Below are 13009 nucleotides of genomic sequence, written 5' to 3'. Positions count from 1 at the left end.
CTACAGTTTTAAATAGCATTCTATTTGTTCTGCCATGCTACAGTTTTAAATAGCATTCTGTTTGTTCTGCCATGCTACAGTTTTAAATAGCATTCTATTTGTTCTACCATGCTACAGTTTTAAATAGCATTCTATTTGTTCTGCCATGCTACAGTTTTAAATAGCATTCTGTTTGTTCTGCCATGCTACAGTTTGAAATAGCATTCTATTTGGTCTGCCATGCTACAGTTTGAAATAGAATTCTATTTGTTCTGCCATGCTACAGTTTTAAATAGAATTCTGTTTGTTCTGCCATGCTACAGTTTTAAATAGAATTCTATTTGTTCTGCCATGCTACAGTTTTAAATAGCATTCTGTTTGTTCTGCCATGCTACAGTTTTAAATAGCATTCTATTTGTTCTGCCATGCTACAGTTTAAAATAGCATTCTATTTGTTCTGCCATGCTACAGTTTGAAGTAGAATTCTTTTTGGTCTGCCATGCTAGTTTGAAATAGCATTCTTTTTGGTCTGCCATGCTACAGTTTAAAATGGCATTAATACACTAATTTATTGCTATTGCATCATATGTTATTGGTTTTTCATAAAAAATCTTATCTATGGAAGCAGCTGAGTAAAGTTAAATCTAATTGGATCCGTTACATATGATACGTTTATATGATAAAGAAAGGTATGAAAATAATACCTTGTATTTAATGAATCATCTGCATTTCAGCATTAATAAGATAAATGACAATAGCGTTGACATGCCATAAAATGGATAAACTAAACTTTATTCAGTTTTTTGGAAGAACACTTGCATTTTGTATTATTTTTTAATCATTTATGTTTCAGACTCTTAGATGATTAAAATCCATTTATATAATATAGAATGAGTTTATGTAAAACATGGGTCTCCTTTAAAAAGTAAAAATTTATGTTAAACTTTACACTCCAACTGGAAATCCATGAAATATTAGGTTGGTGCAAAAACAATATCTTTTTCTCACATATGTTACTTTTATATATGATTTCTGAATTAATTCATTGATATATATAGCAGTGTTATATATCATTTTGAAGCACATTTTTTACTCTATTGAATTGTGTTATTCGTTATCATTCTCAATCTCTTCATTCATTTTTTTGCAGGCTTTTTGACAGCATGAACAAAATTCAAATCTGCACCATTTTCTTGTTCCAGTTCAAACTAGGTCGAAAATCTGCCGAGACAGCTCATAATATCAATGATGCATTTGGCCCAGGAACCACTAATGAACGTGTGGCATAACAGTGGTTCAAGAAATCTTGCAATGGTGACGAGAACCTCAAAGATGAAGACGGTCGCAGCCCACCGACTGCGGCTGATAACGAACATTCTAATGCCTTAATTGAAGCTAATCCTTGCAAAACCACGCAAGAAGTTGCTGTTGAACTCTAGGTTAACCATTCAACAGTTGTTTGCCATTTAAAGCAAATAGGGAAGTTAAAAAGGTTGGATAAATGGGTGCCGCATAAATTGACAGATAATAAAAAATATTGTCATTTTGAGGTGTCTTCTATGCTCCTTCTGTGCAACAAAAACAACCCATTTCTCAAGTGGATTGTAATGTGTGATGAGAGGTGGATCCTCTACGGCAACATTCGGCACAGTGGTTGAATGCTGGAGAAGCTCCACAACACTTACTGAAGTCAAAATTGCACCAAAAAAAAGGTTATGGTGATTGTTTGGTGGTCAACAACCATCACAGCTTCTTGAATCCAGGCGAAATACTTACGGCGGAGAAGTACTGCCAAATTGACAAAATGCACCTGAAGCTCCAATGTATGTGCCCGAGATTGGTCAATATCAAGGGATCAATTCTCCTTCATGACAGCGCTCACTTGCATATTGCTCAACTGACCCTGCAGAAGCTGAACGAATTGGGCTATGAGACTCTGCCATATTCACTGAACCTTTCGCCCACCAGTTTTCAAACATCTCAACAACTTCCTGGACGAAAAATGCTTCAAAAGCAGAAATGATGCCTAATCGGCCTTCAATGACTACATTGCTTCTAGAATTCCGGATTTCTATGCTAATGGGATAAATAAACTTGTTTCTCGTTGGCAAAAATGTGTCGATTCTAATGGCTCTTATTTCGATTAATAAAGTTTATTATGAAAGGAGGTATGATCTTTTGAAGTTGAACATCAAAAAAACATTATTTTTGCACCAACCTAATACATACATGTATGTCAGTAGATAAGAAGTTTCCATATATATATATGTATATATATATATATATATAAATTTTCCTAGGGTATATATTCCATAAATTCTATTTTGAATTGTAATAAATATTAAGTTCAATGGAAATGAATTTCCATTTTCAGAGCTTGTCTACCATTAGTTGTCATTCTAAAAGTCAAAAGATGGAATTAATTCACTCTCATAATTTTTTTTTCACACAGATGCTTCAATTATCATTATACATAATGAAAATTCAGATATCTGCCTAAAAAGCTTAAATAAGTAAATAAATAGATAAAGACTTAATGAGTGAATTGATTCCATCTTTTGGCTTTTGAAATGGCAACTAATAGTGTGTGCGTGTGTGTATGTATGTATATATATATATATATATATATATCTTTTACATAACAATTATTTCATTTCCTTGTGTTTTATTTATTTATTGGTGGGGGGGGGGTCCTGGAACGATCTATAAATAACCTACAGTTAGTAAGGTTTCTTTTTATTCTTACTCTTATAACTTTAAAAGAATTTCATTTCCTCTTTTACCGTTGATCCTTTTCAAAAACAAAATTCTTTTATAGGTTTATCTAGGTCTCTAATGAATTGTTTGGTTTACTTATACCATTAAATGAAACACGTGTAAGACATATCAAGTAAAATGAAATGAATGTGATTTAAATATACTTATGGTAGTTTTATTGTTTACAAATAATATATATATATATATATATATATAATATTTTTATTTTATTTTTTTCCAGTGATTTTGAAGATGTTTTAAAAGCCATCAAGTGGCCGTTTGTCACAGTAACCCTCTCCAAGACCCCAACTATCAACCAAGCTGAAAAGAGAAACGAAATGGCTTCACTTTTCAAGAAGCTGCTCAGATTAAATCTGCCGTATCCTTTATTTGGCATTGTCAAATCCGTCATTTTGATGGCATAAAATACCCCACACCCCTCATTTTATTATTTCTATTGAGTCATAGATAGTAGGAATGTTTACAGAAATTCATAAAACAAATACATTTTTAATTAAAAGAAAAAGTTACAAATATTTTTGCCTCCCCATTAGGGCAGGTTGGATATAAGGTCAATTTTTAATGTAGAGAAAATACAGGTTCCTAAAAAGGGACATTCTAGATCTGGCCAAAAATTAAAATTGTCTCGGTCTAAAAGTATTTCTCATGCACTGGCCGAGAACAAGACAGGAAAGATACTGACAAAACACCGAAGAATAGTTTTAATTTAAAAAATATTTAATATTCTATTTGTGTATACATTTTGCTTACAAAAAAAAAAAAAAATCTGCAATTTTTTTTCATATGCCCTAAAATCTAACTGATCATATTTTCTGTTTTTCTCTAATTTTCAAATCAAGTTAAAAAATAAATAAATTAAAAACAGATTTGTCTTTTATTTTATTTTAAAAACTCTGTCAGACATTCCTCTCATTTATATCCAATAAATATCCATATAACTTTAAAACAATTAGTATAGGTAAGGAATCATTGCTGTCAAATTTCATGTTCTTATGTTTAATAATCTAAAATGTGATTCTTTCACAAACACATACACGTCTCTCATATAAGTATCGATTTTAGTTTCTATTTTTTAAATTCAATTTTTTTCTATTTGCTTTAACCTCCAAGATCCTCATTACAACGGACACGCATTTTAGGGAATACCACTCTGGGTCGTCTTCATATTGCGCCTCAAGTGTTGCCACTTCAGTTGATGCTGAAACCTTTAAAGAAGCGTTTCAAGTACCATTTCTATGGGAACAGACAAACCAACAGCCTAGAAAAGGTGAGATTGTACTTATTTATTACTTCTTTATTTATTACATCTCTTTCAAAATCTTTTTTTTAATCAATGCTTTTGTAAGCACCCTTGTCTTAATTTTTGGGTGAGTGATAATGTTTAACCACAAATAAAAAAGGTCTTCCAGAGCTATGTCTGCCATCAAAGTTTAAATTATTTTGTCCTTTAGTTCTCGCATTCCATGAGTAATGTTTCTGACAAAGGGAAAGAATTGCTGTTTTGAGGTCAGAATCTATCCATCTAACACTTATTGTCAGCTATTTTTTGATCTTTAAGTTGTATTTTTTAGCTCTTTAGATTAAGTGGCTTTACGTTTTGCCTGAAGTAATTTTCATTAAAAATGTTTCAAATTTTTATTTTGCAAACTATTTTTGAATTATTAATTCACTTGTAATTGATGTTATTTTATGCGTATTCATCCAACTTCATTGTCTTTCTGGTTTCATTTAGTACATGTCTCTCACTTTACCTCCTCTGCATAATCACATTAACATACCGGTTTTCATTTGGGAATACCAAGTGGTGTATGTGGGAGGATGGTGATATCTTGCAAAAAGCAAAGCAAATAACTACAAAGTTATTATCAAAATCATCACTCTTGACTGGGATATACATGTACCTTGGGACCACTTGTAAATTTAGTATTTCCTAAAACATTCCTCCTTTGGAAAACCTGGTTCAATCTATCTAGAGTGAATCACCACACCAGGAGAGGAGAGACTCAACCTCCCCAATTCATATATTCCATCATTGTTGGTAACTTCAATCACCACTTTCTGAAAATCCTTTATGATCATAGTAATTGCCTCTACTCGGCGAATGAAATGGGATTGTACTTCAGTTAAATAGTGGACATTTATTAACCACAGCATCCACACGAAAATCAACCAATGAAAATCCAGAGAATAAGCTGACCTAATTATTAAATTTTGAGTCTACAGTTTTACTCTCTGTTCTTGCTTTGAAAGCAACCATTTTTCTTTCATAGATAAATGTATGTGCCTGTTTTTGTGTGGTTTGTAAATTCACTCTTTCTTTACAACATCTCCACCATAGATTGCAGATTATAATAAGATATGTGCAAAATTGAAGATTTTGTTGACATGACCATATTGAAAGAATGAATGAGAGTTCTTAGGGTTAGTAAATGCAGAGCAGTTAAGATAGCAGGTGAATGCCAAGGAAAACATGTGATAAGGATGGATTTGAGAGAAAGAGCGATAAAGATCTATCCAAAGAGAGATTAATTTGAATGTCAGTTTCTAAATGGTGTTCAACACGTTAGCATGTACAACATATTAAATCATACATAATAATGATGACATTTCTGTTGCCTCTTCACTTTTTTTTTACTTGGGAGTCACCACTTCTGAAGGCCACTTAAAGATAAAGGTTAATGAATGTAAGATGGTAGTGTAGTAATTGTTAATGGTGTAAAAAAATTTTTAAATTTTTTTACATAGGCATCACCACTTATCAAGGCCAAGAGGCCACTCGAGGATAAGGGTCAGAGAGTGTACAGTAGAAATTGGACAATATAGTAATCGTTAGTAATGGAAATTCAGTAAATTTGTTAACAAGTGGAACGGCTCATCAAGAATTTGTTTACGTTAGACTTGAAGACAACCATATTGTAGTCAGCTGAAAAGCAGGAAAACGGAAGACAATTCCACAGGTGTGCAGTTCTAAGAAAGAAGCTTTGTTCATGGAATCTACGTTTAGGTTTAGGCACAGATAACGAGTGGGGGGAATTATTAATAGTGTTTTCAGCTAGACGAGTGTTTCTTGTGAAAGTTTGGCGAGGGGGGACCATAGACTGAAGCTCAATCGAACACTTTCCATGAAAATAACGATACAGCAGAGACAAACTCGCAACATCTCTTCTGTGAGATAGAGGTTGCAGGGAAGAGAAAAGGATATCTCCTATGAGGCTACGAAATCTATTTTGAACTCTATCAAGGCAGGCAAGTCCTTTCTAGCAGCTCCTGCCCAGATGTGGCAACAGTATTCCATCCTTGGACATACCTGGCTCTTATATAGATAGAAAATTGCATCAGCAGTGAGATATCTACTGGATCGATAGAAGGATCCCACCATTTTTCCAGCGGCCTTGGCAACAGATTTGATGTACCTGTTCCATTTAAGATCAGGAGTAAAGGTCAAGCCCAGAAGCTTGTCAAAACTTGAGGTCTCCTCAAGACAAGAGCCATTCATTTCAACTGATGCCAGATGGGGATCAGAATGTTGATGATGTAAAGAGAGAAGCTTGGTTTTAGATGCATTAAAAGTAACCAGCCACTCCTTTCCCCATTGTACCACGTGCTCAAGATCAGAGGAGAGAGAATCGGAGAGAACTTGGTCGTTTACTGACTTAGATGTGCTACCATAGATGGTAGTGTCATCAGCATAAATATCTACAAATGATGTAAGGATGTGATTTGGAACATCATTAATATAGATCAGGAAAAGAGTTGGGCCCAAGATGGACCCCTGAGGGACTCCAGCATTAATACTGTGAGCTTCTGATTTTTGCCCATCAACTACTACTCTTATGACCCTGTCAGAAAGAAATGATTTAATAATTGAGAAAACGTTTCCAGCTATACCATAGCTAGAGATCTTGTGAAGTAAACCTTCATGCCAGACCCTATCAAAGGCCTTAGATATGTCAAGAGCCATTGCCCTAGAAAGGTTGCCTCCGTCAAGAGATTCACTAATCCTATGAGATATAACTGTAAGCACATCTGCTGTAGATCTAGCAGAATGAAAACCATATTGAGTGTCACTAAGAAGGTTATTTTTGCTGAGATGGTTGATTACTTCTGTATTTAACACAGATTCCAGCAACTTACTCATGACGCACAGGAGACTTATTGGCCTGTACTGAGAGGGGGATGAGCGATCACCTGAATTCTTAAATACAGGGCATACTGATGAGATTTTTCAGGGTGATGGGAAGCAATTCTCCTTAAGACAACGTTTAAACAGTTTTGTAAGTATGGGTGCTAGTTCTGGTTGAAGTTTTTTGAGTACTATAATTGGAATACCGTCAGGGCTGGTTGCTTTACTGGAATCAAGGTTTTGGATTAGCTTGGCAACATCACGTACAGATATATGTATAGCACATAGCGTGTTTTCTGATACAGGAAGAAATATTGGGGGTTGGCGGCCTTGGTCGCAAAGGGTAGAATTAGCTGCAAAGTTCTTGGCAAAGAGTTTGGCTTTGTCTGATGCTGACGAGATTACCTCAGGTCCATTGATGATAGTTGGGATAGAGAGGTACGTCTGGGGACTTATTATATTTCATTTTTATCTTAATTGATACAACAGAGTGGTCAGAAGATCCAAGAGGAGACTGAACAGAAACTAAACATAGTTCAGGGCAAGTTGTGAGAAAAAGGTCTATTAGACTCGCATACTGGCCGTCATTGTCGTGGTGAGTTCGTGAACAATCTGAGTGAGGTCATAAGCAATGGAGAAATCATAACAGAACCTCCCCTCATCATTGGTCTTGTTTGAGTGGGTCAACCATTCCACATTGTGAACATTGAAGTATCCACATACATGAATGTTAGCTGAAGGATAAGCAGATAGGACTTGGTCAATTTTCTCAAATGTTTTTAAAGATAGTAATTCCGCTGTTGTGTAGAATTTGATTATTTATGGGGACGGCTCAACAAGAACTTGTTTACATTGGAACTTGTTTTAAAAACTGAAAAGTTTTACTTGATGAAAATGTCCATTTATAACTTTTATGAGTAAGGCTGGCAAAACTAAGGGATAAATGGATATTTGTGAGACAACTAAAAAGTAAAAGAAAAAAGTTTTAAAAGTAAAACCACTTACATTTTTAAAACTAAAATAGTTGAAGAGCTATGAGAACATGACTGGTACAATTAGAATGAGTGACTTTTTGTGCTCCAGAATTTATTTTTCTACATAGTCACCACCATTCTTTTTAGCTAGGAATTCAATTACGCTTCTGATGCATATCCATGACGGGTGTTGCTTTCTTAGTTTAACACCAGCAATATTTGCAACAGAGATGAAACTTTCAGGTCATGAATGCATAAATTCAGTCATCATAAATAATGCAATTTGCAATCCCCTCTGATCTATTCACGCAGAATAAAAAAACATAGGAAACATTACTTTTAGAATGCCTTTTGTGCATATTAATATTTCACATGAAAAACCATAGTTCAAAACGACAAAGTACTACAATAAGGCTGACTGGGATACCATCAGATCACATCAGAGATGCCCCATGGCAAATATCTTTTCTCTTTCTGCAGAACTGTGTACAAATGAGACAACTGAATGGTCCAAAGTGATAAAGCACATGTTCCCACAGGAAGTTCTATAGCAAACCCGACTCTCCCCAATGGTTTACTTCTACTCATACAGCTGACATTGCTGAAAGGCAGCATGCATACTGCAGGTTTATCCGACATAAGTCCAGTACAAACAGAGAAAAGTTTATAGAAGCTAGAAGTAATCGTAAGAAATAAATAGTGACAGCTAAGAGAGAATATACCGAAACCACCAGAAAACGCACTGAAGTGCAGAAATTAAGAACTCGTAATTTTTGGAAAATCTATAACAGTGGAGTAAATAATGGGCAATCAACAATTCTCCCACTATCCAACAATCATGAAGTTGTTTGCATGGCAATCAAAAAAGCTAACATGTTTACCCAGCAGTTTATCTCAAACTCTACTTTGGACCCAGCAAACCACTCGCTCCCTGATTTTTAAAAACCACAGTAGATGATTTGAAAAACACCCCTTCTCAAGTACATGATATAAAAATCCTAGACACGTCAAAAGCATATGAACCTGATCTCATCCCGGCTGTAAAAAAATTAAATTAAAAAAATGCTCCACTCAGTTTGCTCCAGTTCTTTCTAAACTTTTGAACAAATGCCTTAACGAATCTTGCTTTCCTCACCGCTGGAAAACTGCTTCTATAGTACTGGTTTATAAGAATTTTGGTGAAAGAACTGACCCATAAAATTATTGCTCCATTAGCCTCCTCCCTCTTTTTGCCAAAATATTTGAGTCTATAATTAATCAAGCTCTAGTCCACCATCTTACAGTTGCTAAACTTCTGTCCGACCAACAATGTGGATTTAGGCAAGCCCATTCTACTGCACATACCCTAACTGTAATCTCTGAATGTATATACCATACACTGGATGAGGCAGGGGAGGGTAGTAGCCCTAGATATATCTAAGGCTTTTGACAGGGTATAGACTGATGGTCTTCTCATGAAAATCAGATCATATGGTATTACTGGATGAATATTTAACATGATTAAATCCTTGTTAAATAAGAGAAGAATTCAGGTTGTCCCCAATGGCCATATGTCAAAACATATAAATGCAGGTGTACCTCAGGGGTTGATCCTTGGACCCTTATTATTTCTAATATTCATAAATAACCTCCCTGATAAAATTGTCTCGGAGATGGGTATATTTGCTGATGACTCCATGCTCTATAACAGGCATGAGGGGAAAAGAAATGAACACATACCCAAGGCAATGGCAGAAACCCTAGAAGAAGACCTCCAGTCTGTAGTAGAATGGAGACAAAAACGGATGGTAATGTTCAATACTGCTAAGACTAAGCTTCTTTCCTTTAATAATTAATTCTTTCCTTTAACAATTACAAGAAACCTTCTCAATAGTTATGGCTAATAATACATCACCTGAAAGTACTTTGTTCAAACTCCTCATCTTAGCATTCAGAGAACATGAGTTGGAACAAATACATCGAGGGCATTGCCGTGGCTACTGCGAGGAAGGTGGGCTCTCTCTACTATGCTAGAAAGTTATTTACGCCTGAAAGTATCTTCTACTTTTACAAGGCCACCATTCGCCTATGTATGGAGTATTGTTGCCACATTTGGGCTGGTGCATCTGCTACTAATCTCTCACTCCTGGACAGGGTTCAAAAGAGTTACCAACCTAATAGGTCCTGAACTGTCAGCTAAGTTTCAACCTCTGTCTCTTGACAAAATGTTGCACCCCTCTGCTTATTTTACAAGTATTTTAATCGTAGATGCTCTGACAAACTACAAGCCCTTGTACCCCATCGATGTAAATGCTCCTGACAAACCCGACAAGCAGTAAAATCCCACCTCTAGAGATCTTATAGTTTCTATCCCAGAGCTGCTAGACTTTAGAATTCCCTTCCGGATTCTTGCTTCCACGACCGTACGGACATACAGAAGTTCAAGTGTAATGTAAATGGACATCTTGCTGCTCAACTCCCTATATAGTATCTCTGCAATTTATGTCTGATAGTAGCCCCTACACCAAAGTGGCACTATACCTTGTTTGGGATGAAAATGCAATAAAAACAATATATATATATATATATATATATATATATATATATATATATATATATGAACAAATGATTAATAAAACATGTTAAAAGACATCTTGAAAAAGAGTTAAAAACATATTTAATTTTAAAAAAGGAAGCACAAGATAAGTGGATAGTCCTTAATCCGCGGAGTTTCGAAGAAATACTCTCCTTCTCATCAGAGGGCAGGAATTAGCAAAATGCGGGATCGGATTTTGCATATAAAAGTATTTAATGAAACTACAAGTAAGTCACAGATCTTACTTGGTTAAAAAAAAGGGTGAGGTAAGGGGAATAGGAGGTAAAAGAAAAATGATAAAAAGATTTCACATGAATGGATAGTCTGGTGAAGGGTAAAAAATCCAAGAATGGTAAAATCCAAAATGGTTGAATTAAAAATTTCCAATCCAATGGGTGAATTCCAAATGGTCCAAAATGATCCAAAAGGCAGAGTTCCTTGGAAAAAATCGCAAATGGAATGAATTCCAAATCATTAAAAGAAAAGGCACTGGAGAGAATATTTAAAACACGTCTGTCAAGGCTGGGGGAATCAAGTAAATTAAGGTTGTTTTTTTTTTTGTTTTTTTATATATATATATATATATATATATATATATATATATATATATATTAGTACTGACTTCAAAAGTTAAAAAGAAAATGACTCATTGGCATGAGCTAAAATCAGAACTAAAACTTTTAGTGCTTCAGCCATGTTCACTCATTTAGTGTTCCAGCCATGTTCCCTACCATTTGAACTAACCTAGCAGATAGATAAGAAAAATTTTAAATAAACCACTTTTAGCTATGATTGAATTTGTGTATGTGTAAAACTAATAGAAATATGTAGGCAAGTTAAAATGAACATTTTTGCTGTTCAACTTGCCGACATATTTCTGTATACATTATTCATCCGTCCAAACAAAGACTTTACTCGTTACAAACTATCCTTGATGTATGATTACTATGTCTTGTTAATTTCAATGTTATGTGACCAGTAGTTCAAGAGTTTATTGATTAAATATTTGCATACACATGCATACGTCTACTGTTTTATTTATACAGATAAAGTATAATTCAAAATAATGTATAAATTAAAATTTAGTAGTTTAAAAAAAAAAAAAATACTTTTAAGTTAATGCTATTATATTCTTTTTCCTTAAGGAAGATGTTATTTTCTTTAAACAAAGTTTAAGCATGACCTTTGTAATCTATCAAATAGTCAAACTGTCATTAATGAATCAAAAATTTTTACAAGAAGCATTAGAAAACTTAAAAATTGCATTAACAAAAAGGGAAAAATAGGGAACATGATGATTTGTACTGAAACTTATTCAATATTAAAAAAAAAAAAAGAATTAAAAACAGGAAAAATAATTAAACATTTGTTGTTTCATGGATTTTAAAGACTAAAATACGTTCATTATTCACTTATAAATTACACTTTAAAAGAAGAAAAGAAATGTCTTTACTTTATATAACTTGATTATATATATATTTTTTTTCAGTTGCTATCTTAATATTTTCCTTTTCTTTTTCTCCAGCCAGAATGGTACTTTACCCAAGTGTTGACCTGGATACGGGATCATTGTGACTTTTTAGAGAAAAGTATTCAACCTTTGTTGGAAGAAGAAACTAATGGAAGAGTCGTGTTAGATGCCAAAGTATGTAGATCATTTTAAATCTCATTTTTAAAAGAAAAAAAAAAAATGATTTTATTTACTAGTAGGATGCCTAGCGTACATAAATATGATATTGATTTATGCAAATTTTGCATTTATTATTAGAGCCAATCTTCTTCTGATTGTTATATTGTATCCAATACAGTAAAAAAAAAACAAAAAAAAAACAGAAAGAAACTGAAATATGTGCATGGAAGCATATTTTTTTTAAATAGTTCATTTCTTGTAAGTAAAAAAAAAAAAATACCTGAGCTGAGATCGAAACCAAAATCTAAAGACAGTAAATTAAGTACAAAATCCATTAGGTCAGCTTGCCACAGTCTCTAAAATGTTTTCTTATTCTTAACATAAGGAAGATGTTATGTGAATGATTTACGCAAGCACAGTTGTGATAAAAATTTGATGACACCCCTCCCCCCAAGTTCCAATTTTTCAATTTTGACCCCTTAACAGCCTTTTTTCTTTTTCCTTTTTTACGGATGAAAACTAATTAAAATAGTTTTCCACATGTCTAAATACCCTATATACCATTATTTCAAGTTTGTAGATCCAAAATTCATTGAATATATAGGTTAAGATGTCCTTATGCACACACATTCTCACTTTTATAGATATATAGATATTATAAAGGTCTGACAATATTTTTTGTCACTTTAGTATTCGACTTTCCGAGTACCAAAGAGTGGTGAAATTCCTTCAATAGAATAGCATAAATATATAAAGACAATACTTGTAATAAAAATGGAAGAAAATCTATTAGGTAAACAAAACAAAACACATGCAACATTATTTTTCGGACATCGTTGAAAAACTGCTAATAGTCTGTAATATCACCTTTCTTCTCAATAACTTTTATCAATCTCTCTTTTTCATTTTTCTTATCATTTTGTTTAAGCCAGGGATGGGGCATACTACCA

General features: G+C 33.8%; 1 protein-coding gene across 1 annotated transcript in view; it reads left to right on the top strand.

Moving 5' to 3' along the window:
- The window catches only part of LOC145249768 (RAD50-interacting protein 1-like), a 70015-nt gene that overhangs the window by 20878 nt on the left and 36128 nt on the right, over positions 1-13009 (top strand). Inside the window, exons 4-6 of the mRNA XM_080111692.1 lie at positions 2978-3115; positions 3868-4024; positions 11955-12074. Of these exons, the coding sequence (XP_079967818.1) occupies positions 2978-3115; positions 3868-4024; positions 11955-12074 (415 nt within the window). The remainder of the gene's footprint in view (positions 1-2977; positions 3116-3867; positions 4025-11954; positions 12075-13009) is intronic.

This window comes from Euprymna scolopes, chromosome 28 (assembly GCF_053919585.1).
Source record: "Euprymna scolopes isolate OS-2025 chromosome 28, ASM5391958v1, whole genome shotgun sequence".
NCBI lineage: Eukaryota > Metazoa > Mollusca > Cephalopoda > Sepiida > Sepiolidae > Euprymna > Euprymna scolopes.
Note: the sequence above shows the minus strand (reverse complement) of the source record. Positions and strands in the feature narration are given on the sequence as shown.